The sequence below is a fragment of the Diadema setosum genome, assembly GCF_964275005.1.
Source record: "Diadema setosum chromosome 20 unlocalized genomic scaffold, eeDiaSeto1 Scaffold_20_unloc_1, whole genome shotgun sequence".
Lineage (NCBI taxonomy): Eukaryota > Metazoa > Echinodermata > Echinoidea > Diadematoida > Diadematidae > Diadema > Diadema setosum.
In genome coordinates, this window is record NW_027307649.1 from 837,013 (window position 1) to 860,412 (window position 23,400).

At 39.0% G+C, this 23,400-nt stretch overlaps 1 protein-coding gene across 1 annotated transcript in view; it reads left to right on the forward strand.

Moving 5' to 3' along the window:
- LOC140245684 (integrin alpha-9-like) overlaps nucleotides 1-23,400 on the forward strand; it is a 102,317-nt gene that overhangs the window by 42,666 nt on the left and 36,251 nt on the right. Inside the window, exons 3-8 of the mRNA XM_072325227.1 lie at nucleotides 331-467; nucleotides 2,422-2,537; nucleotides 6,781-6,913; nucleotides 17,028-17,162; nucleotides 17,789-17,878; nucleotides 21,323-21,465. Coding sequence (XP_072181328.1) covers nucleotides 331-467; nucleotides 2,422-2,537; nucleotides 6,781-6,913; nucleotides 17,028-17,162; nucleotides 17,789-17,878; nucleotides 21,323-21,465 — 754 coding nt within the window. The remainder of the gene's footprint in view (nucleotides 1-330; nucleotides 468-2,421; nucleotides 2,538-6,780; nucleotides 6,914-17,027; nucleotides 17,163-17,788; nucleotides 17,879-21,322; nucleotides 21,466-23,400) is intronic.

Sequence of the window (23,400 nt, forward strand, 5' to 3'; positions counted from 1 at the left end):
AGTGAAACTTTTAAGGGGACTATAATAGGCCTACTTGCTCTATTAGTGGCGTGATTTATGTTCCCCAATACATTTTAGAACAATTCAAAGGGAAGCTTTAAAGAGGACAAAGTGTCATGACTTCATCTTATTGGCAATTGTGATTATGACTGATATCGCTGTTTTGCAAGAACAAAATCCCAGTTACGCATCTCTTTCCCGATGTTTCCCCTTTGACCATTTGGTGCGCTAAAGATGGTACGATGTATGGGCTAACTTGACCCCAGTGATGACGTCACTCATCCAATTTTTCTTTTCCTGTCCTGTCTTGTTTTTATTCTGATGACTTAGGGTACTAGCGGGAGCTCCTAAGGCCAATTCGCAGTTCCAACCTACCATCAGACGACCAGGCGCCATTTTCAAATGCACCGCACCCACCGTTGCGGGCGCACGACCGGTTTGCATGGAAGTCAAGCTAGACGACAAGGGTAAGTGAAGAAGCAAAGAGTTCCGAAATGAAAAAAAGTGGCCGTTCTTAGCCTTCTTTAGCAGCCCCCCTCCAATCAGTTTTGTTCGTCATAAACATTTATAATACTATAATTATGTAAACTGAGTGAGAATCCCAATTGCATGTTGTTGTTATTATCATTATGTTTCCTCTGTTTTCTATAAATGCTTTTGTATCAGCCAATCGTCGTAGGATCATGATTTCCAAATCGAACGTAATGTATTTACGTTTTTAAGGGGTTATTTCATTTCATGTCATTTTATTTTATTTATTGTCCATAAAATGGAAAATCTTCATGAATCAAGTGGCATACATAATTCTTGTATCAAAAGTCTGCTTGCTTTGTTCTAGCCTAGCTTTTCCGTGTATGTGGCGGCTATTAAAAGTAGTGTTGGACATTTTACTGCTCACCGACTGATTACGAACCAACCTTGTTCATGGTTCATTCAGCATTCTCCAGCAAAGGCACAGGCACAGCAACGTAAAAGATAAAAACGAAGAAAATGTTCAACACGCCAGCGGATTTCTGGTCAAATCTACCACCTCCTCTCCAGGAGAACTGGGGAAATGCCGAGCAGACAACCCGTCTTTCCGTTCAGAAAGCCCGCATCCTCTCCTAAGATACTTGCCTTATTGCAGCTTGACGGTTGTGACCTTTGCAAGCTCTTAAAGACAGCTCACAGCATGCCGTGCTGCCCAATATTTCAACGTAACAGCGACCCCCCCCCCCCAACAAAAAGAAAAGAAAAAGAATACCATTTCAATACGTTAAGCGACTGGGGGAATATGTTGTGATGTCAATTGGTGATTTTGAAAATATTTTCAGCAGCATTTTCGTTTTTTATTCTCAAATCTGATGAGCAGTACATCGCAATAGCAGTGTTTAACAACTGACATAAAACATGACGAAAATAAGATATTTCTTAACGTCGAGTGTACAAAGTTTTAAATTACTGTACGTTCCATGGAGACGACAACACACGGACAACCATTTGACTTACGGTTTATTATCATCTCCAAACACCTGCGCTCAAAGTGAGCCGCTTACTCTACTGGTTTCGCATGTATAACGCTAAGCACCTATGCAGGGGATACTCGTCGTCATCACTGTGGATGCTGATTTTCAGGTTTATCGCACTGTACAGTTGTATACCACTAACATATTTTGCTAACCATTGACAATCAACCCAGTGTGAGATTATTCATGTACTATTCGAATTCCCTCCACTGCACCCACTGCCATCACCACCATCACCAGTGCCGTCATCACCACCACCATCATCATCACCACCATCATCACCAGCACCAGCATCATCACCACCACCATCACCAGCACCAGCATCATCACCAGCACCAGCATCGTCAACACCACCATCACCATCATTTACCACCGCCATCACCACGGACATACCATCAACGTCATCACTATCACCATCACCACCATAATCATCACGTCTATCATCAACGTCTATCATCACTACCACCACCACCATCATTTCTGCCACCACTACCGTTATCACTACCACCATCACACCACCGCTATCGTGACTACCACCTCCTGTCACCACCATCATCACTACCATCATCATCGTCAAAACCACCACCACCATCATCACAAACTTCGCCACCAACATTACCATTATCATCATCATCATCACCACCACCACCACCATCACCATCACCATCATCATCGGGATGACCACCATAATTGCCATCTCCATCACCATCACAATCACCATCACCACCACCAAAGTCACTCCCACCACCAAAGTCACTACCACCACCACCGCCGATGTTATGCAAATAACTGTCATATCCTGTGGCACAATATCACAGTGCTAAGTTGACAGCCACCTTAATGCGGGAACAGTGGGGAAGCAGTGCAGTTTGATTTTTTTTTTTCTTTCTTAATTCTTGACCCCAAACCCTGGTAGGAAACGAGCGGAGCCCGCCTGGAACCAAGCCGTACGTCCACGATGCCAAGGACAACCAGTGGCTTGGCGTGTCCCTGGCGCGCCAGAAAACACGTGGTCTCGGGGGCAAGGTGACGGTAAGTTTTCTTTTTACTCAAACTTCACTGAATAATCTTGAGAAATATCCTACACATATCGACCAGGCAAACGCTTAACCCATATTTTCTTTTTCAAATTTTATGAATGACATTTAAAAGAACGATTTTCCTGCAAGATCAGATGACTTCAATGTCTCCAAATCTTATATGAAGAAGTTTTATTCGTCTTCAGGAAATTTTGATATTCAAGATTTAGCCACTTCATGGCTTGATGGCGATGTGCAAAAAAAAAAAAAGAAAAAAAAAGAAAGAAGAAAAAAAAAACCACACACACAAAAAAAGACCTGACACGCATATAAACACATTGACATATCCCAAATTCACTTTCATGTTCCACATTGTAAAAGAAATGCCATTAAAAAAATTCTGAAAAACTGTCCCTCATCCCCCTGACCACTCGGAGCACAATACCACGGACTCTAGAATCTAAACCATTTCTGTACATGCCAAATTTTGATTGGGTTTTATGAGAGGTGTTTGTATGTTCTGAAATGTCAGGTATAGCAATTGTAGTTTGCCATGATTTTCTATCATTGTTTTATATCAATGACATCACGTTTTGTTTGAAAAGTTGGTTTATTTTAGCGATGTATTTGTCTAACATGTTCACTGTTAAATGTCATTTGTGCGTTGACATATTGTTTTTCCATTCTTTTATCTGTTGATTTGCTCGTTCGTTGTACTGTGATGCATTTTAATAATTATAGAATGTAACAACTTGTTGAATAATTGTGTCATCATTGTAAGTTTGCTGTGAGTTTGGAATGGCTTTCCTCGTTCGCATGTGTGTACTCAGTATACATCAGTTTGCTCCATTGTACCCACACAATCATACCATGCCATTACTTGAATCCCATACACATCATGTGCAATATGTATTCTTGTGACAGAAATACTTATTGTGGCTTCATTAATCAGTCTATATCCACGTATACTATTGCTTCAATACATAAACGATGCAGATCACTTCGCTCTATACACACGTGCTTTCAATTTCGCTTGCTCTGTAGTCGCAGCTCCTTATGTTTCATCAGTAATGCTGAATCCCTCACTGACACGTGTTCGCAACAAACGACGAAAAAGTTACCAGTATCAAAAAGTCGTCAATTTATGATAAAAGAACGCAAAATGTGACATGCATAAATAGATCTCATTAAAAAAAAATGGCCATAGACTTTTTTTTCAAGAATCTAAAATGTCATTTCATAAATTTCTATTGTATAGGTAGAGGACGTTTGAAATAAAAGACCAAACAAAACAAGAACGAAAGTGGCCAAAACAACTATTGGATCGTGTTGTTGGTTCGTTGTTTCTTTCTCAATTTCTCGTTTCTTTCTGTCACTGTGTGCGTATCGTGTGTGTCACCATACACCTCGTGGAACCCGTCACACCCACTACATATAACCACACTACCTGCCACCCCACCCTCATCCGCTCCCCCTACGCCTCAGACCTGCGGTCATCTCTGGGCGAATGATTACTATCACGACGCCATTCTGCCCAATGGCGTGTGCTACACTGTGAGCGCAGAGCTCAACTTTAACACTGTCCTAAAGCAACGCCCTTGCCTTGGTGGTAAGTTTTGCAACCTGCACCGTCACGTTTTCCGGGTCCTAGGTCTCGACTTTAACACCTTCCTTGTTCTTTTCGGTGAGGTCGCATCTTGACCGAGTCTGCAACTGTTTGATAGGACTGGTCTTCTTTAAAACCTAAGAGAGCGCGTACAAATTTGCTTTACAAATTTATATCAGAACTCATTCTCCTGCGAGATTGTACTTACCAAGATATAATCCGCGCTGCCTTCTACTCATAATAATCCAGCATCGCCCAGCAATTTAACAGATCTGGGTCGTGGTTGACACACTCGGTCAATATGCGACTGCCTTAATGTCTGAACATCTTACTTACTTTTTGTACCTCCTGCACTCACTCAAACTTGCACTCACCCCTTCGCATGTTCCAACCCACCTCTGACAGAATTTTACAAGACAAGTTTCTGTTTTGCAGGAGAAGGGGGGGGGGGGGAGGGTAAGACGAAATTGCACTGGTAAAGGAAATAATGGCAACGTCTAAATTCTGCTCCTGTACCATAACAGCCTCCCTGTTTCATTTCAGGCTTCATTTTGGGTAAAACTTACGCTGTATGTGGCATGTTGACTGCTCATTGTTGGTTTGGTGGGGGTAAAGATTAGAAAGTTGCATGTCTTGAGACTGTGGCAAGATTTCTTCCCCTTCTTCATTGCCTTCATTGATCTTCCCGCCATCTGGCATCTAATGGTTTCGTCGTCTGCTTTGTGATGGAGCTTTTCACACCCTTCTCTGCTGTAATGTGATACAGGCAGTGACAAAGAGAACACACCCCATGACTGTCACTGATGCCAAAACTCTGACAAACGTTGGACGTTTGTTCGAAAAATCTTCATACTGTAACAATATTCGCAGAATTTTTACTGCGTCTAGTACATGTAGGTATTTCTCTTATGTTAATTAATGATTTCAACAGTGTTGACATCTACTTGCATATCAGTAAGCTCAAAGATATCTTTATTGGGAAAACAATAGTGGAGTAGGATGGTTATCCATTATGAAATCGGCAACTTATGGCTCCACGTTTGAGTTCTTCATTTCCCAGGTACACTGTACATATTTTTTTTCCCCACAATGGTTGTAACACGCCAATGCTATAGGCGTTTGCTGCCCCCAACGGCGATTATCATGGGATTCATTGAAAGTGACGTCTACCAGAAATTCATTTACTTTTCCCTTCGTTTCGATGTCATTTTTCTTTCTCACAACAGATACTCTTTTGAATACATGCTTTAGCGGCACACAATGAATATTGTGCAATGAGTTTGTTTCTTTACCGTCACTATCAAAGAAGATTACTTATAACAGGAAATAAAAGAATATGTAAAATGTCTACTTGTCTTGACAATTCAGGAAAAAAAAAAGCCAGGAAATTGCATGACATAAAGCAAAACGTTGCCAACATCATGAAGCATGCAACCAAGCTACGCATTGCTTGAAGTTGATGTTGTATCACATTCTATACCTCTACCGGTGCGCTAACTACACAGCTTAAGACGCAGTCAAACGCCTCACTTCGTATCTCGCTTTACAAGTGTGTGTATTGCCTTGCTCATCTCACGACTAAGATTAATACTAGTATATGGTGCACATCGTGCACAATATGCAATATTAATATTGCTTTAATTATACTTAAAGCAGTGATATTTCACACCATCAAAAAATATCCGAGCAACATTGACTATAGTAAGAAATTTATGCCGTGTTAGCTTTGCGCGTCGCCATAGGACCAGTTTTGTTCGCCCCATCTTGAGACAATGATGAAATGAAGCGTTACATTAAATTTGAACTTGAAGGATTTCGCAGATAATGTGAATCATCAGCTAACACTTTTTTTGGGGTTACATTACATGGCAAAGTATATGTGTATTTTTGAAAGAGGAAAGCAATAATACGTCCCATTCAGAGCTGATATCGTGTTGAGCTAGCCTCTCTTTTCTCGCTGTTGAATTCATCAAGAAAGCTGCACTAGATTGATATAAACTGTGCAATGTTGCTATCAAAAATGCATTTCCAAAATGTCAGTGCCTCTTGCGGTGAATCAGAATATTCCTTCTGAAAATAAACTTTGAAAAGAATATCATTATGTGCAGTGAGAGTATAAGGTGTGTGAATTATAGACAAACATTTATTCTATCAGTCACATAAACAGCATACTGCGCCACGAACGATGCATTTGGTTAGATTGTTCCTGTACAGCTCGAGTTGTAGCAACTTAAACCACCTCTGATAGCTCCTTTTGTGATGGTGGACGTAGTGTTTGTAGTCTCCTAATTAGTTGCGCAAAATATTAGACAACAATACTTGTTACTCGCTGGGTGTAGGAGTAAAGGACGCCGTAGGTTGCGGCGAAAGCATGAGTGCAAGTACAGGCTTTGATCTCGTTACTGACCCTAATAAAAACACAAAACTTCTCACCAACTGCACCCATAACAAGCATGAGTTCGTCGAGGCATGTTTGTGTCAGAGCACACTGTATGCACAATGCACAGTATGTCGCACGATTCTTGTTGGTGTTTTTGTATTTTACTTTTTGCCCCTACTCTATTTTATTTTATTCGCATGTGTGTTTTTTATTTCTCCTCGACCGTATGTGTTTGTGTTTGCTGCACGTCCCCCGAATGCTCGAAATCAGGCATGCGCCCATAAGTGGTCCAACGAGTACTTCAAGGCCTCAGTCAAAGTCATTCTGGTAAATGGCGCGTGCTTTGAGATCGATGCCGAGTTCGACTTCGAGACGGTCAACAAGACCAGACCGTGTCTTTTCGGTGAGTTTCGCTCTTTGAGAATGGCAGCCATCTTTTCTAGCGCTTCCTAATTTATCTCAAAGTGCAGTCGGTAATTTTCGTTGGAAGGAAATGCATCAAACATGTGAACGACCTGCCTTTCTGTTTGGTAACGGGAAGAAAAATCTTTGAGTGTCCCATTATTTGTCCTATAAAGGATTTAAAGTTGCTACAGGCCAAGTGACAAAGCTGCATCGAATTTCACTACAACGAAAGAAAAAAGGTAATGGTCCCAGGAACAACAGCAATATTAGCTTTTAACCCAGTTGACATGGTCAGCGGAATATCCCATCATTTATTTGTTTTTGTCGTTTTGGAAGAATGCATTGGGAGTACAGCATTACCGCCAATGTAGGCCATACATTCGCCGACCCACCATTATCCCCCCCCCCCCCCCCAAAAAAAAGGGGGGGCAGCAATTTGGTCCAAAGTTGATGACAAGTACGTTGATGTTTACGTCAGCCTCTTGCCTGAAAATATTTCTTTCTACTTAAACTTATGAAAGAGCTGGCCGAAAGCAGGTGATGTCATTCAATGACATAAGACAGGAACTGGGGACTACTAAGTGGAGATGTGGACAGAGCAATATGATTCGCATTATTTTGGCAGTTGTTGACGCTGAATTAGTAAAATACGTCTCATTTTTTTTTTTTTTTTTGGGCAAGTGGTATGTTTGCCCTACTCTAACGATGAATCAATTGTTCTACACACAGTGTGTATGTAGTGTGCGTGATTCAGTATGACAGTAGTGAAAGTGATATAAAGTTATCAGAAGTTGCACCGCGCTCAGCATCTTATTTTGATTCCCTGTTACGCATGATGCTGTGCTTCATATTCCCTATGGATTAATATCAGGACAACTTTAACGAGTACGCGCATAGAGTACTCGTCTGTGAAGTCAAATTATACCGCGTGTGCTTTCATAGGTAGATATGAACATCTGGTGCTCTTACCCCACCCGTCCACGGACCGTAGGTCAGCGTCCGTGCGTACTTGTACGTTCTTGCTCGCAATGGTACACGTTGATTTCCTGGGAACACGTGAGCAAAAGAGGCATACGCCACGTTCGTGATATATTAAGATGCATGTGAAACGTCCTAAATTCCTTCTGTCGCTGTGTCTTGTCTTCGGAGCCTGATGAGATGAATCTCTGCGGATTTTGTTGTTGTACGTCATCGAGAGATGACTGTGTGCAAATAGTCAAACACTTGGAAAATGCTGCTATTATATAGGCAGAAACATCGTAATAGAGGTTCTTTGATTACCGATGAATACGATAGTTCATGCATGCGATCCACAACAAGGCTATACTGAGAACTTTATATGTCAACGCTACTGACATTCCACGCACAACGACAGTTGCTCAGAATACCTCGGACTTATACAATCTTGATGTTCATGAATCTAGAACGCTACAAGCAGCAGTTTTTTCATGTTTTTTTCATCCTCATAGTCTGGTCCTTTGGAGATAACTTATAGCGTACTGGCCGTTGTCGGTCACGTGGTAGCTCGCTCAGACATGCACGTATACGTGCATCCTCAGTTACCACATTACATTATTAGGGGTTGTTCATCTAAAACTGTGAAATGCCAAATTGTTCAATATAAGTTGCTAATACGTAAGCTTACTTTGTACCCCCATTGATGCGGTAGCCACCTCCAAGTTTAGATCGATGAGTTGATACTCAGGGGTTTCATAGGTGTACTGCTTGCCTTAGAATTGTGTAAGATTTGTGAAGTAAAAACATTCGCAGAATATTAGTTTGACCAAAGTTGTACGACTTCCCAATGAAGTACAGTTGTCGACTTAAATGTGTGCTTAAGTAGTTACAATGGTCCTGCTTATCTGTCCTATTCCTTTTGTGCTCTCGTTTGTTAGATGAAATAGCATGAACAAACAAACACGTTTCGACATTTGGAACTTAGATACACTAGAACACTAGATGCAGTCATCGCGATCGTGTTTAAAGCTCACGGAAATGCATGATAGTGAAAATAGTGATAATTGTTGTTATAATGATTAACTAAAGTAAACACATGCCCAAATGCCGTAACAGGCCTAAGACCCTCGATTTTCAGATTGAAAGCAAAATTTGAGATCCATGATTAGACTAGAACACCTCCAGCAGCGCACATTAAGTTCGTTATCACCGTGTTGCCATGGCAACTGCAGTCAGTATGAGGGCTCAGATTTTGTCTTGTCTGAATCCACTGTGAGGGTATGTTTTGATACTACGTGTTTTGTTGAAGAACGGAAAATCAAATAGACTCTTTTGGAGCGTGTATGTGCTGTAGCTGACAGGGAATAAAAAAAGGAGGCGCTTTTCTCATTTCCCGCCAAAATAGACTGAAAAAAACAAACAAACAAACAGATGAGGAGGAACAGTGCAATGAACATCGGGTAGGGCTAGGAATCTGCCACAGTCATTACGATTTCCTTCAGGCTGAATTTCATTGCTGGTTGTAGATTTGGTTTATTTTTGGCAGTTTTGGGGATATTTTGTCTCTTACGTCAATCACAGTCACAAGAATCCTGCCATTAGCCATTGCAACAAAAACAGAATGTATCTAGATTTGAAAGATTTCTAAAAATAGAGAAACGGTACGTATTTCAACAACGTGTAATCTGAGAGATTGATTCACAGTTACAATCTTTACGTTTGTATCGACAATCCTACCCTGAGTCAGCGTCCACGTAATAATAAACAACCACATAAATACACATAATTGTAAAATAAACATACCTTACCCAAATTTACCATCAGTTTTTTTTTAATGTAATGATATGACATCACAGATGAGAAAACTCTGACATCAAGTCCTTTTTTTTTTTTTTTTTTTTTTTTTTTTTTAACAGTGTCAGGATGTTATGCTCATGTGCACTAAATGACATTTTCAAGGCCCCCCGGAACCCTTCGCCCTTCCTGTACAAAGGTACCATTATGACGTCATTGCACGATGCTTGCTTGTTGCTGCAGTTGGTGACGGTGGGGTGGTGGTAGAAATAGTTTGTTTTCTTATACATCATTTGGTTCTATTTAGCTTCCTTTCCTCCATGAACATATATATTTGTGACTTAGAAAGATTAACCCCACTCTGTTGGCTGATTTTTTTTTTCCTTTGACCATCCTGATGTTACAATTTGTGTTTTCCTTTATGCAAAAATACTTCTGTGACCGCTTCTGTCCTTTATCGCACATTAACATGTCCTGTTTTGAAATATTTATCCAAATCGCGCATTCCATTCCAATGTTATCTATCAATGATGACCATGCAGCATGAACCAGCATGTTTGGTGCCTAGTGTTTGGTTTCTTGTATTGTGGTTTAAAACTAAAAATGTGCAACCTATATGGTGGTTTTGTATATAGTCCTATAGACCTACCTATATCGAGTATTATACCCAACACTAAATTGAAATTACTGTCGCAATGTGGTGTTGGATAGACAGGTCCCACGATACTCGTATCATGTATATTCATAATATTCAGGGATGATTTCTCTTTATCACGTCGATTGGTTTAACTAACGTGATACCTTATTGTGAATCGCATAGTAGATGAATCATTTATGACCGATTCTGATACCAATATCGTTATCATCATTGTTTTAATTATCACCATTCTTGCGCATTTTGTGGTCGTACTTCGTTCCCTTTTCTATTATGACTTTATTGCCACCATCGCCATACATGGCCGTCATACAATGCTCTTCCCCCGTCTGTGACAACATGTCATGTGCTACAGAATTCATTCATACAATTGTCATGTAGAATTCTTGGTCAAGGTTCACATATCATGAGCGTAGCTCTCATTAGTAGAGATTCATTATCCCCTCCAAAGATAACCATCAACATACTGAAATAGGCATTAGTCTAGACTGTGTCAAATCTGAACCACCCCACCCCCTATAGCTGCAAGATAATTACACTTCAAACGCTTCATGATTCTCTTCACATCTTCAAGTGACCATTACACCCATCACCTATCGGCTGTCATATCATGTTTCGGCAATCATATCAGTTTGGGATGAGAATATTAACTTAACTGGTACCATTTCTCAATAACACACATAACATTTTGGCAATCATCTGGCGATGCGATGATGTAAGTAAGTCGTAATTCTAGTCGCCGCCAAGTATACCTCCAAACATGGCACTTATAAGGGCTGACTACCGTTCTGAATTCCCATGATGTATTGCGAATGAGCTAGGGGCTACTTCCACTAGCAACTAAATCCGATTTCAAGTGTGTCGACCAGTCGGGACTTCAGTATAACAACATTTTGCAAATAATGCTCCACCATGATATACCAATCACACACACACGCACACACACACATATACACGTGGACACACACATTCATAAATTATAGTTACTTAGTTTTTTTCCTCGAGATATTAATATTCTTAAGAAAATTTGGTAAGTTCTTTTTTTTTTTAATTGTGAAGGAAGTTACCCCATTAAGTCGTTGCTAAATGTTTATACAGCTCCTGTCACTACTAATTCTCACCGAAGTTGCGAAAGTGCGACTCTCTTTTTTGCGAAACGGTCACTCTCCATTTTCTTTCTAACAAGAATATGACAGTATTTACCTAATCACTGTCTGTTTGATGGTGTTTTTTTATGCCTCCGCCACGAAGTGGTGCCGGAGGCATTATGTTTTCGGGTTGTCCGTCCGTCCGTACGTACGTCCGTCCGCTTTCGTTTACGCGATAACTTGAGTAATATTTACTGGAATTTTACCAAACTTGGTCCAAGTATGAAGTATGATGGGGCAACGATTTGATAAGATTTTGGGTGAAATCGGCTAAAGGTCAAAGGTCAAAGGTCAAGGTCAAATCATGAAATTGTATCCGTTTACGCGATAACTCAAGACTGTATAGGCGTGTCTTCATCAGCCCGAAGTTCAAACTAGCGGGACATTTTGCGGTCTTAGAAAATAGCCCGATACAGCGAATATGCGTCTTCATCAGCTCGAACAGCCTGCTTCGGGAAATTAGTCCGAAAATTGACGCATGCGCACTTTGCAATATTACTCTGCCTGGCTCGCGGTTCGAAAGTGGATTTCCCCGCTCAAAATCTCCTATGTCACCGTATGTACGATTCTACAACCAGGGAGGTGAGCAGTACAGCAAATTCTCTCCAAAGGGATATTAATAACGCTACTCTTTCTTCTGTCCAGTGAAGCATCTTATATGAAATTAACGAATTGCAATGTTTAAACAAATCCAAAATGCACACAATCTGCAAGAATCTTCAGCTAGGGTATGAATAGAGTGGACCAGAAGAAGAAGTTTACACACACACACACAAAAAAAAACAAAACCAGCTAGCATGCACGGCACTGAGTTTTAATAGGGAGGTGAGAGAAATAACCTCCCTGGTTAGATCACAACAACAGTAGGCCTATAGTACACACATGTGATCCTTGAATACACCGTGCGTGTAATGTACGAAACACAATCACTAGCTGCTTGTACATGCGCTTTCCATTGCCAGCTGGCTAACCAGAAGCGTGGAGGGATCGAGAAAATTTCGGGCTGATGGAGACGCACCCAAGATAGCGCGCTATTTCACGAATTAGCGCTCTAGTTGACGAACTAGACCAAGATTTTGGGGGAAATTTTCCCGATCAAATAGCGCGCTATCTGCGTCTTCACTACACAGATAGCGCGCTATTTTGACATCGGACTAGTTTGGTAACCGCAAGATAGCGCGCTATCTTGAAACTTCGGGCTGATGAAGACACGCCTTATGGAGCAAATTTCACCAAACTTTGTTGGAGGATGATGTATGATGGGACAATTACTTGATTAGTTTTTCAGTGAAATCGGACAGAGGTCAAAGGTCAAAGATCAAGGTCAAATCCTAAAATTTATCTGTTTATGTGATAACTCAAAACTGGATGAAGCAGCTTTCACCAAACTTGGTCCAAGGATGATGTATGATGGGACAATTAGTTGAGTAGATTCTAGTGACATTGACAAGAGGTCAAAGGTCAAAAGGTCAAGGTCAAATGCTAAAAATGTTGCTATTTCCCCCATATCTATGCAATGCCCGCAGTTATTTTCTTGAAACTTAGTGTAGACATGTACTACTGCGTAAGGATTCTCCAGAGAGAGTTTCATGTGTCAGAAGGTCGAAGGTCAAAAGGTCAAAGGTTAGGTGAAAATGTTGCAATATCATTTTTCTCGCAAATGGTTCAATGTATCTTCATGGAGCATGGTACATATGCATGTACTGACTGGCAGGGATTATCTAGGGAATTTAGGGGTCATGGGTCAATAGTCAGGGTTCAAAGGTCAAGGTCAACTCCTCAAAATGTTACTACTGTATTTCCCTCATACATGCATACTAGTATGCAGTGATTGCATTATTAGATTTAAAAGTGTTTAATATATGTACATGTATTACTTGATGGAGATTCTCTTGGAAATTTCCAGCCAGAAGGTCAAAGGTCAAAGGTTAAGGGTCAAAGGTCAGGTTTAAATGAAAAAAAAATATTTTGTACTGTAATTACACTCTTTCTTCATACCTTGAAAATTATACTCAATGCATAAACTTATAATAAGGTCGGTCAGAAGTCAAGTAAAAATTTTCAATTCCCCAAATATGTGTACCTGCACTCTTTAATAGACAATTATAGCAAACCCAGTTCGTGGAAAGTGAACATTCAAGATATTTCTGACAAACCTGTTATTTCGATATTTGCCACTTATGTGAAACTGTCATCACACATTGTCAAGACATTGTACTATACACCTATTGGGAGAATCATGCATTATGGCGGAGGCATCAGTCGCCGTAGCGACATTTCTAGTTCTTTCTAATTCGCAGCCTTACTTTCACATTCACGACCTTCTTATCCTCCTGGAATGCAATAAAGCTTCGTAATTCAAATAGAACCATTTTCAAATGCCAAAGCCCCTCTTTCGCAAAATTTTCAACTTACTATGGAATGTCTCTTTGTGATGGGTTCTAATTCGAACAATGTTGAATGACTCTAGGCACAAACAGTGCCTCAAATACTATACCCAATATAGTTGGTCTGTATTTGAAAATGGCGGTTAGTGCCTATTTCGTTGCGTATATATTCGCTTTCGTACAGTCTGAAGAAGACATTGGTGTGTACAGCAATTGTTGGAACTGATATTTGGTGTGAGTTATTTAAGTGACAGCACAATATTGCAGCACCAAAATTATTCACGCAACTGACATAGTGATGGAAAAACTTGAAATTCCAATTCCTGTAAGTTCACGCACGCAGTAGTGTCGCGTAGTTTAATAAAATAAGCGGATGTGGTGGCTAAGTTCCACTCTCTTTAGAAAAAGACGCTGCCTTTTACTTTTAGCTCAATGCAACAGAGGTATAAGGTCGTAGATCCATAAAATTATGTTGTGTCGCCATTGTAGCTGCAAAAGGATAAAGCAAGCTCACACAACACACAATATACGCTCACTCATACACACAAACAAAACCATGTGATCATCACCAAAATACACATTCGCTCCTTCATATTCCTTATCGCGACAGACCTGCGGCCATATGTGGTCCAACCAGTTCTACGTGCAGACGCAATACCGCGTTATCTTCCCCAATGGCGCGTGTTACGAGGTGGACGCCAACCTGAATTTTCAGAGCGTTAACCGGACCACGCCCTGTTTGACACGTGAGTGTGTGTTGGAAGTTTAGTTGTAGTTTCCGGTCAATCATCCCCGCCCTGTTGTAATCACTTCCTTGTAAACCTCGTAAATTTTTGTAGTGTATTAGTGCCCATTCTGCAGGCGCATGCTCACTAATTCAGATCTTTTGTTACACAAATATTTGGTGTGGTCAGATCTTAAGTTAATTTCTTTAATGGCGGTAAGCTTAAAGCAGTTACAATTTGTTGTAACGCCGTTTTCAGCAAATCCGATGTGAAGTACTGTGCATTTCCCACAAACAGTATACGTAACTATCCTTGATTAGATAAACGTCCCGATTGGCCTTTACGTAGAACTTAATCTTTGCACTGAGCTCCGCATGTAAAGTAGTCTTGCGTGGGATTTTGACAGTTCGTTGTTAACAACTATTAGCAGCACAAATTTATAACTCGAATCAATTACTAGTAAAGTGCAGATGTATTTTAGATGATATAGACGTTCGCGTTTTGTATATCCTTTTTTTTTTTGCAAGCGTCAATCGTGACAAATGTTATATCTGTAATCATTAGAGATTGTTTTTTTTTATAACAAATCTACTGCAGATATGAGCTAAGAAATGGAAAGTTAGAAAGAAAGTGAGAAATAGAGATTGTGCGTGTAAGAGAGTGAAGGGAGGTATATAGCGAAAAAAAAAAAGAGGAAGAAAAGTTACAGATCTGTATATAAGGCCTTGATGTACTATTTTTATGATTTGATTTGTAAACAGGGTAAAGTGTAGATAATGAGTTTCGCCACCTCGTGATGTTTATTCCGTTCAGTAATTACACAGTGTGATAAAGTGCACACAACTGTGATTGCGCTTTGACCACAGTGTTTTTCTTTGTAAACAAGCGTGAAAGAGATCGTATTTGCATGGATACAAAGGCTATGAGAAGAGAACATATATATATATATATATATATATATATTTTTTTTTTTATAACCAATCTGTGGGTCACTTGGACATCAATGTGCGCGGTTCATTTTGAAACGGTGTGTTGACATCGGGAAGACCATCGGGGAAAAAAATATTGCAGTTTATTACTGAGCATGGCTGTAATGCTTCGCACCTCGAATGAATTCGTCGCCAGTGTGTAACTCGTAAGGGCACCCTAGCTTATAAGTTTTAGAAGAAAGACCAAGGAAAAGTACAAGCATTTCCACTTTGCGGAATCCATAAGAAAGTGAGATCTAATGCCTTTTATTCCTTTTTTACGTGATTTAAATGGACACGCTGCACTTAACTAACCTAAACAAGATTAGTATTGAAATGGTAATGCGTAAAAGATGTCACTGTTATTCTCACGTTTAATCTCGTTAAAAAAAGGTAGGGCCTATCATTTATTTGATTAATCTCACGCTTTGATTATTTGAATTCATTTTCTTTTTAATTTTTGAATGTTCTCTTGAAATGAATTATCAGTGTGATTATTATCGTTCTGGTTTCCCGAAAAACGTTCAGGTGATTCTGTGGTACTAAGGTGATTAAATGCGGACATCATATGCGTTATACTGTAGCTAACTGAGGTATACTGTTTCAATAGACATTATCCATGTGTATTTGCCTTTGATCTATTCTAACTTCCATTCTACAACTACTATAAGAGAGTGATGCAAGTGCATTATGCGAAGATATACTAATGATTTTGTTTGAAGATAAACTATTGTGCATGAATTTTACCTTTGAATGCCTTTAAGTGAGTGCATCGTGTATTTTTCCTTTTTCCGAGTTTAATGAAAATGACGAAGAACATTAATGATGACTTTGAAGACCTTGTATCTCAAATTTTGGTGAAAACCTCTTTCTTTCTTTTTTTTCGTCTTTTTTTTTTTGGAATGGGATTCATTGCCAGATAATCAGTCAAGTGATGTCCTGTCCAAACCCTAGATGTCTCACCCCCAAAATGAAGTCAACACGGCATTGCAAAGGAAAGGCCATCCCATTTGTTACACTGCTTTGGCTGCCATGTTTTTTTCGCTCTTCTGAACTTTTGGCACTTTTTAGATACGAGGTCTTGTCGTCCCCAATATGTATACTATAGTAGTTGTATTGCTTTATTCGAAAAATAAAAAGTGTACATAGAATGTATTTTAAATTTACCGGATATCGAGAGGATATTTAGGGGGCTATAAGAATTCTCTTCACTCTCTGCAATGTTACTTTGTATGTGTTATGTCAAAGATTACTGAAACTTCTCTACCATTTTTTAAAAGGAATGTTACATGAATTATGTGTCTTATTCCAAATTTAATTCGAATTATTTTCATTGAAATAAAACTCCTCTCATATCGATGATTCGTGCTGTTATCACAGAAATTGGCTGACGTTTTAGATATTTTCCTATGCGACTGTCAGTATATTTGTGATCTTCATGGAACTCACTCGTCCCGATGTTGGGTTGAACTCCACAGAGGTGCAGATCAAGGCGGACAGCCAGGGAAAAGGCGTAGCGTGGCACGGGTGGTGCCAGGCGGGCTTCAGCGCCACTTACTCCCTAGACAGCCGCACGCTTATCCTGGGCGCAGTCGGGTCGCTGGCCTGGAGAGGTAGGTCTATCCATGCAGGGAGGTGGAAGTCACCTTCCTGGTCTATCCCTTCGTGGAGATAATTTGTTAGGTCTCATACCTGTAAATAATGATCCGTAGACCCACGAGAAAACAATGAATATGGAAGATATGAATTTTTAGAAAATCTACACACACACACACACACACCCACACACACACACACACACACACAAATTCAATGTCGTCCGTGCTTACATGATAATATCTAACTATTAAAATCCAACCTCTGGCTTTTCCGTTCAAACTCCGCTCAGAAGATGTAGCTAGGTGTGTCCCATTGCAGATGCCAGTAATATTTCGTAAATGACACAAGTGCGATGCCAATGTATTTGCCATATGACAAAGGTTTGACGACAGATTAGAATAAGAAGAAATTGCTTGGATGGACAATAATAATTCTTATCTGAATCACCGGTATTTGCAGTAAAGGTACTAACTTGATGACCTCACAGCACGTTCTGCTGTCGTCTATTTATAACCCTTTGCGTACTGAGAGTGTCAATCGGCACAGAAAACCCCATAGCATTGTACACATTGTCCAAAGTCCCCAGCAAGGAAAGGGTTAATAATTTCTTTGAAATGATGGAAAAATTACATCCCTGCAGGAAGCGTGGTGTCTATAATCAACGCGCAAGCCAACGTCGCGGATGTATCCAGCTGGTACCCGCCGGATGACAAAGACGAAAGTTATGTCGGTAAGTGTCTCACTTGATTTTTCAATGAATGGCTCACCTTTTCAGACAGTGTATACATCGTAAACCGGCACCGTGTCCGGCGGGAACACATTTCCCAGCTAAATTTCCTCACAGGGCGCGGTAATGGAGGCTTCGGGTGTCACACGACTGTAACCTACAAAACACGTGTTTATTCGCAATTTTATTATGAAAACAGAAATGTGATTGATAAAAAAAAATAAAGAGATGATTTATAAACTGGTCTTCGTTGAAAGGTAACTCTACACTTTTTAGTCTGTCCATAAGTCAATTCTATGTCGGCATAACTCTTTCTTGTTGTATCACATTTTTTTTTTGACAAGGCTTAACGACTGTGCACACTATTTAACCCCACTGAAAGTCCACGCCATCATCAGGTGGCGAGTGGCACCGCATAAATAAAACCTGCAGAGATATCATTGTACCTCAGGCACACTAACCTCATACTATCGATTTGCTGCAACTTTTGCTCCTTTGAGTATCAAAGCTTTGAGTATCAAAGAGGAATGTGACTGAGTATATTGAACAATAACATTCTTTTTTGTTTGTTTGTTTGTTTGTTTAAAGGGATGGTATAGTTTTGATCGAGATGGGGATTCAAGTTTTAGCTTTTTTGTAAGATGATTAGAAACCACTTAGATGAGATAAGAGCATACAGTTTAATGAGGAATTCGAAGTTTATTTCATAGAAATCGTTTTTTTATTTTTTTTTATTCCCGAGATATCCAAAAATAAAGTAAAACAAAGTGGTCCTAATAAAAGGTGGATCTCATCTTTTATTAGGACCACTTTGTTTTTAAATATCTCAGCTTTTTCAGTTTTCATCAAATAACATTGAACTCCTCGTAGAATTGTATGCGTTGTAATATTTGATAAAAAAAGTTTGTGATTATCTCATGAAAAGGTAAAACCTGAATCCCCATCTCAACCAAAATTATACCATCCCTGTGATATCCTAAGTTAGTAGAACACATCAAACTTTATTGAAGATTCAAAGATGTCGAGAGTATTGAATAACTGCTACATGTACTTCGTAGCGTTAGCTAGTTTACATTTATCACATTTTGAAAGACTGTTTCTAATGGATGACGATCTAATACCAAGTAGGCAACATATTAAAGATAAAACGTCAAGGTAAAATAGAAAGTAGAAACTTGTGTCATTACTGTATTCCTATCTCTCTTGATCAGATTATCAAACACGTGATAGATTCATTCAAACTGTTTTCAAGGTGCTTGTTATCACGTAGCAAATGTATCGAGTTTTGGAAGGCCGGTGGGGGCGTTGTATCCGATACTTACTTCATCTACCCACTCATGGAAATTAAGAGATTCCTTTGATCTGTTTACTAATCGCTCCATTCACGGAAACGTTTCGTTGTGTTCTAGGAAGTCATAAGTGAAAAATATTTAGCTTCCTGCCACGTCGGGGAGTTGTTGAGAGCCGAGTTTAGTTGCCATGGAATATCTTTGACGAACAACTCCTTTAATAGCAGAATCATTAAAGATCTAGATCGTTATGTCCCTTTTTTCTCTTCTTTCTGAGTCGTTAATATCATTGTTTACAAGAGAGAAGGGTTAGGTTATGAATGAGAGAATAAACACTGCCACATTGTAGGTCAAGTTTTGTTTAGACAAGTTTTCTGAGGATCATTTACGTTTTTTTTTTTGTTTTTTTTTTTCACAAAGAAAATTTATTCATATAAACATTCAGGTACAAAATAAAATGATGTCACATGCAGTACATAAAGACAAATGATCGAAATTTGACAGGTAACTGCGAAACAATTAAACAATGTAGATACGATTCCAATTAATATTAGATACAAAACCTTCGGTTTTCTCAGACATATATTCGTCTACTTTCTTTGCTTGTTTTAAGAACTGACAAAATTGGCTAAAATGTAACGATTTCTTTTTATTTCTGACAGAAAGTATGAAGTATTTTGCGTACAAATAAACCACGTTGTAACATTTTGGATTTTCTGTCGAACCAAGTATAAAGGAACTTTTAGTAATTTGAATTTTATTCTGTAACATAATTTCTTGTATTTGAGCGATAAATCTTTGGATAGCGTCACATTCCCAAAATAGATGTGCGATTGTTTCTGTGGAGCTCGAACAAAACGTACAGAGGTGTGTGTCAGATAGCCCCATTGCAAAAAGTAATTTGTTCACACCAATATTTCTATGTAAAATTTTGTACTGAAAATAACGAAGTCTTTGATTCAAAGTAGATGTATATGGAACATTATATATTTTAGTCCAGTCTAAGTTTTGATTAAAAATTTCTTCCCATTTCCTTTCTGATTTAGGTGGTTGAAATATCCTCTCACATAATATTCGATGTATATATCGACATATCTTAATTCTTTTAAACAAATTATATATCGTTTCTTCTTGTTGTGTCTTTATTTCATTATCATTTACTGATTTCTCTTCAATATATTTTTTCCATTCTAAGGGGATTGCATGAATAACTGAAAAATATTCTAAAAAATTACAACAAAATCATTTACGTTTGCTTATATTGTCATTGAGTGTCATAAATTATCATACATTTTATCGTGCACGTTATCGATAAAATCAATTTCAGTGCATTGAGAGTCCCAAAGCCGAGGTCAATAAGTACTAAATGTTAAGATCATATTTCTGATTTAATGGTTATGGGAATCGCTGTTTAGACAATGGTAATTTTTTGTTATAATTGTTAATTTTCTCGTACCTCCTATTTTGTTTGTGCCCGTAGACGCATAGAGGATTCTTAATTGACTCTAATCAGTCTGCCTTGAGAACGACGATCGATTTCACAAGCATAAGACCAGCCAGTTGGCTTCATGGAACAATTTTTCTTTTTCTATCTATACCGTAAATATTGCATTATATTCCTGTCGTTGTATGTTTCCCTGTATTAACCGGTATCAGAAGGTCATGATTAGTCCTTCAAATCACCTCAGAACTTGATTTGCCCTTGAATATTACTATTGTAAATCTGTATTGATTTAATGAGTAGTAGACATCTGCAATGATCTTTGCCGAGGATGCATTGTAGCGCTGATTAAGAGATTAGAACTTTAACCCAACCGGAGAGAATTTATGACGTTTGTATTTTGATTAAAAATGTACAGTCTTCGCCAAAAGAGTCGTCAATTCAAGCAAAATTGCTTGGCAGGTATATCGTCATACTAGTAACTGAAAGGGATTTCTTTAAAAAAAAAAACATATATATAATCAATAATATACGAATGCATTATGTACAGTTATATGCATGTGTGTGTTTGACTGACTCATCTTTGTTGTGTTCTGTTTGCGTCTTTCTCTGTGGCAAACATTGTGTAAACATCATTTATGTTGAGATGCCATTCTCCGGGCATGCCATGTATTATATACACACTATCTTTGTATGTTCTTCTCTTTTCTTGTCAAGGCTATGCCGTGGGTTCCGGTCACTTCATGTCCAGAGCATCCGTGGAGGGGGTGACAGGTGCGCCCCGGGCCTACGAGAAGGGTCAGGTCTATATCTACAACCTGCAGGATTTCACCCTCATCTCATCCATTAAGGGCGAATCGGTAAGTCACGTAGTAAACTCTCCGCTGTCATATCACACGAAAGACGTCCATTTTTTTTTCCTTCATAATTTGCGTCATTTTTCGCTTCACGTTCTGTCACGCAATGTACTGCCATTGCGTACTGTATTTACATCTTACGCAATGGCCCGTTTTATCAAACGAGAGTTATGATTGATCGTGAAGTCAACTATGATATTTTTACCACTTGCAAATATTTTTAACTCTCAATCAACTATGAGTTCACTTTTTATGAAGAAACTTACAAGTGATTGTAAAGTTGTGATTGAATTGTAGACTTGGGATTGATTTCGTGAAATTATAATCAATTACAAGTTGTGATAAAACTGGGCCGGGGCCCGAGAACAGAATGCGGCCGCGTTAAAACATCTTCAGCCATGCCCAACCTATATAGAACAACTGATGGTTGTAACTTTGGTTCATACAATGTTAGCAAATGAGTCGCAGAAGATACAAAGCAGACGAAAGATCTGAGGATTATTCTGATTACCTGTTTGAAGCAGCCATGAGTGGGAGAACATGACGTCACTCGAATGGTGATTCCTAACTGACAAGCTATAGATTGTTTCTTCTTGTCCCTTAAAAAAAAAATAATAAAAATCATTTGCGCCATGTGACTTAAAATGCACCAGAACAATGAAACTCCAATGAAGATTTCATTGTGCGTATTTGCAATAGAGTGGTTGGAGTAAAAAAAAAAAAAAAAAAAAAAAAAAAAAAAAAAAAAAAAAAAAAAAAGGTCCCACACTCAGAATCCTTTTCATCTTCACAATAAATCATTCTAAACTTAATTAAAAGAAGTATTTGGAACAAGTGATCACAAAGTACCTTTGGACCCACCAAAATAACATAAAATGTACGAAACTAATATCAGATGAAATGAAGTACATTAAATTTAAAAGGATCAAATCTACAAGAAAAAAAGTCGGTGAAAAAAGACATGTTAACAACAGCGCAAGAATCATGATCCCTAAGATGTAGCCATTATCCAGTGACATGGGTCCATTTCTTGAGAAGTGCTAGATAAAGAATTCGGCGAATCAGTCTGAAAAGGGAAAAAAGAAGACTTTTCACGGAGTCTTTGTAACTGTCACGATCTCTTGGCTTTGTACCGGAACCAGATAGCTTCGTGGAAGTTTTGTTGTCGTTGTCTTTGCTGTGTTGCTCTCGCTTTCTTTGTTTTTGTCTGTTCGTTTTTTCTGTGTTTATATGTATGTATGTATGTATGTATGTATGTATGTGTGTGTGTGTTTTCATTGCAAGAAAGAGATCGCGCCTTGCCACCAAGCGTATAATACAGATATCCTTATGTGTGGTACACTCACCTTCACGAATACATATTATACGGCATTTACGAGATAAGAAATGATTTATTAGCCCGTGCATCTGTATCGTAATGTATCCCATGCCTTATGCCTCCTGCTGTATAAACTGATACGAGTAATCAGATTTGGAAAATCGGTGTCAAGTCTAATTTAAAGTGAATGCAGAGACAGTCACATTGATAGAGTATTTGATGATTCAGTCATTTTCAGGGGAAACAAGTCTTTGACGTCAACTTTTCGGACCCGTGAATTAAAAGTTATTCGCTAACTTGAGAGATCTCCTGTAGTTATTTAGAGACATCATGGTTGTGTTGAGAGCAGTATCCGTCAAATTTGACATTTCCTATAGTGTAGATGACACTGCCATCTTCTTTAAGGCACAGCGTGACTGACAAACCTATTAATGTTAAAAAAATCCAGTGTTTATTTCCTTCGGGTTACTACCTGTATATCGTAATATTTCTGTGAAAATATCCTGCCATAATCTGCTTGGAAGAACAGATTGGTAAGGTTGCGCTGGGAAGGCTATACTTCACAAGAAAATTAAGAGGTTTTAAATTGGCTGCTCAGTTTCAGGAACTGTCGAACTATT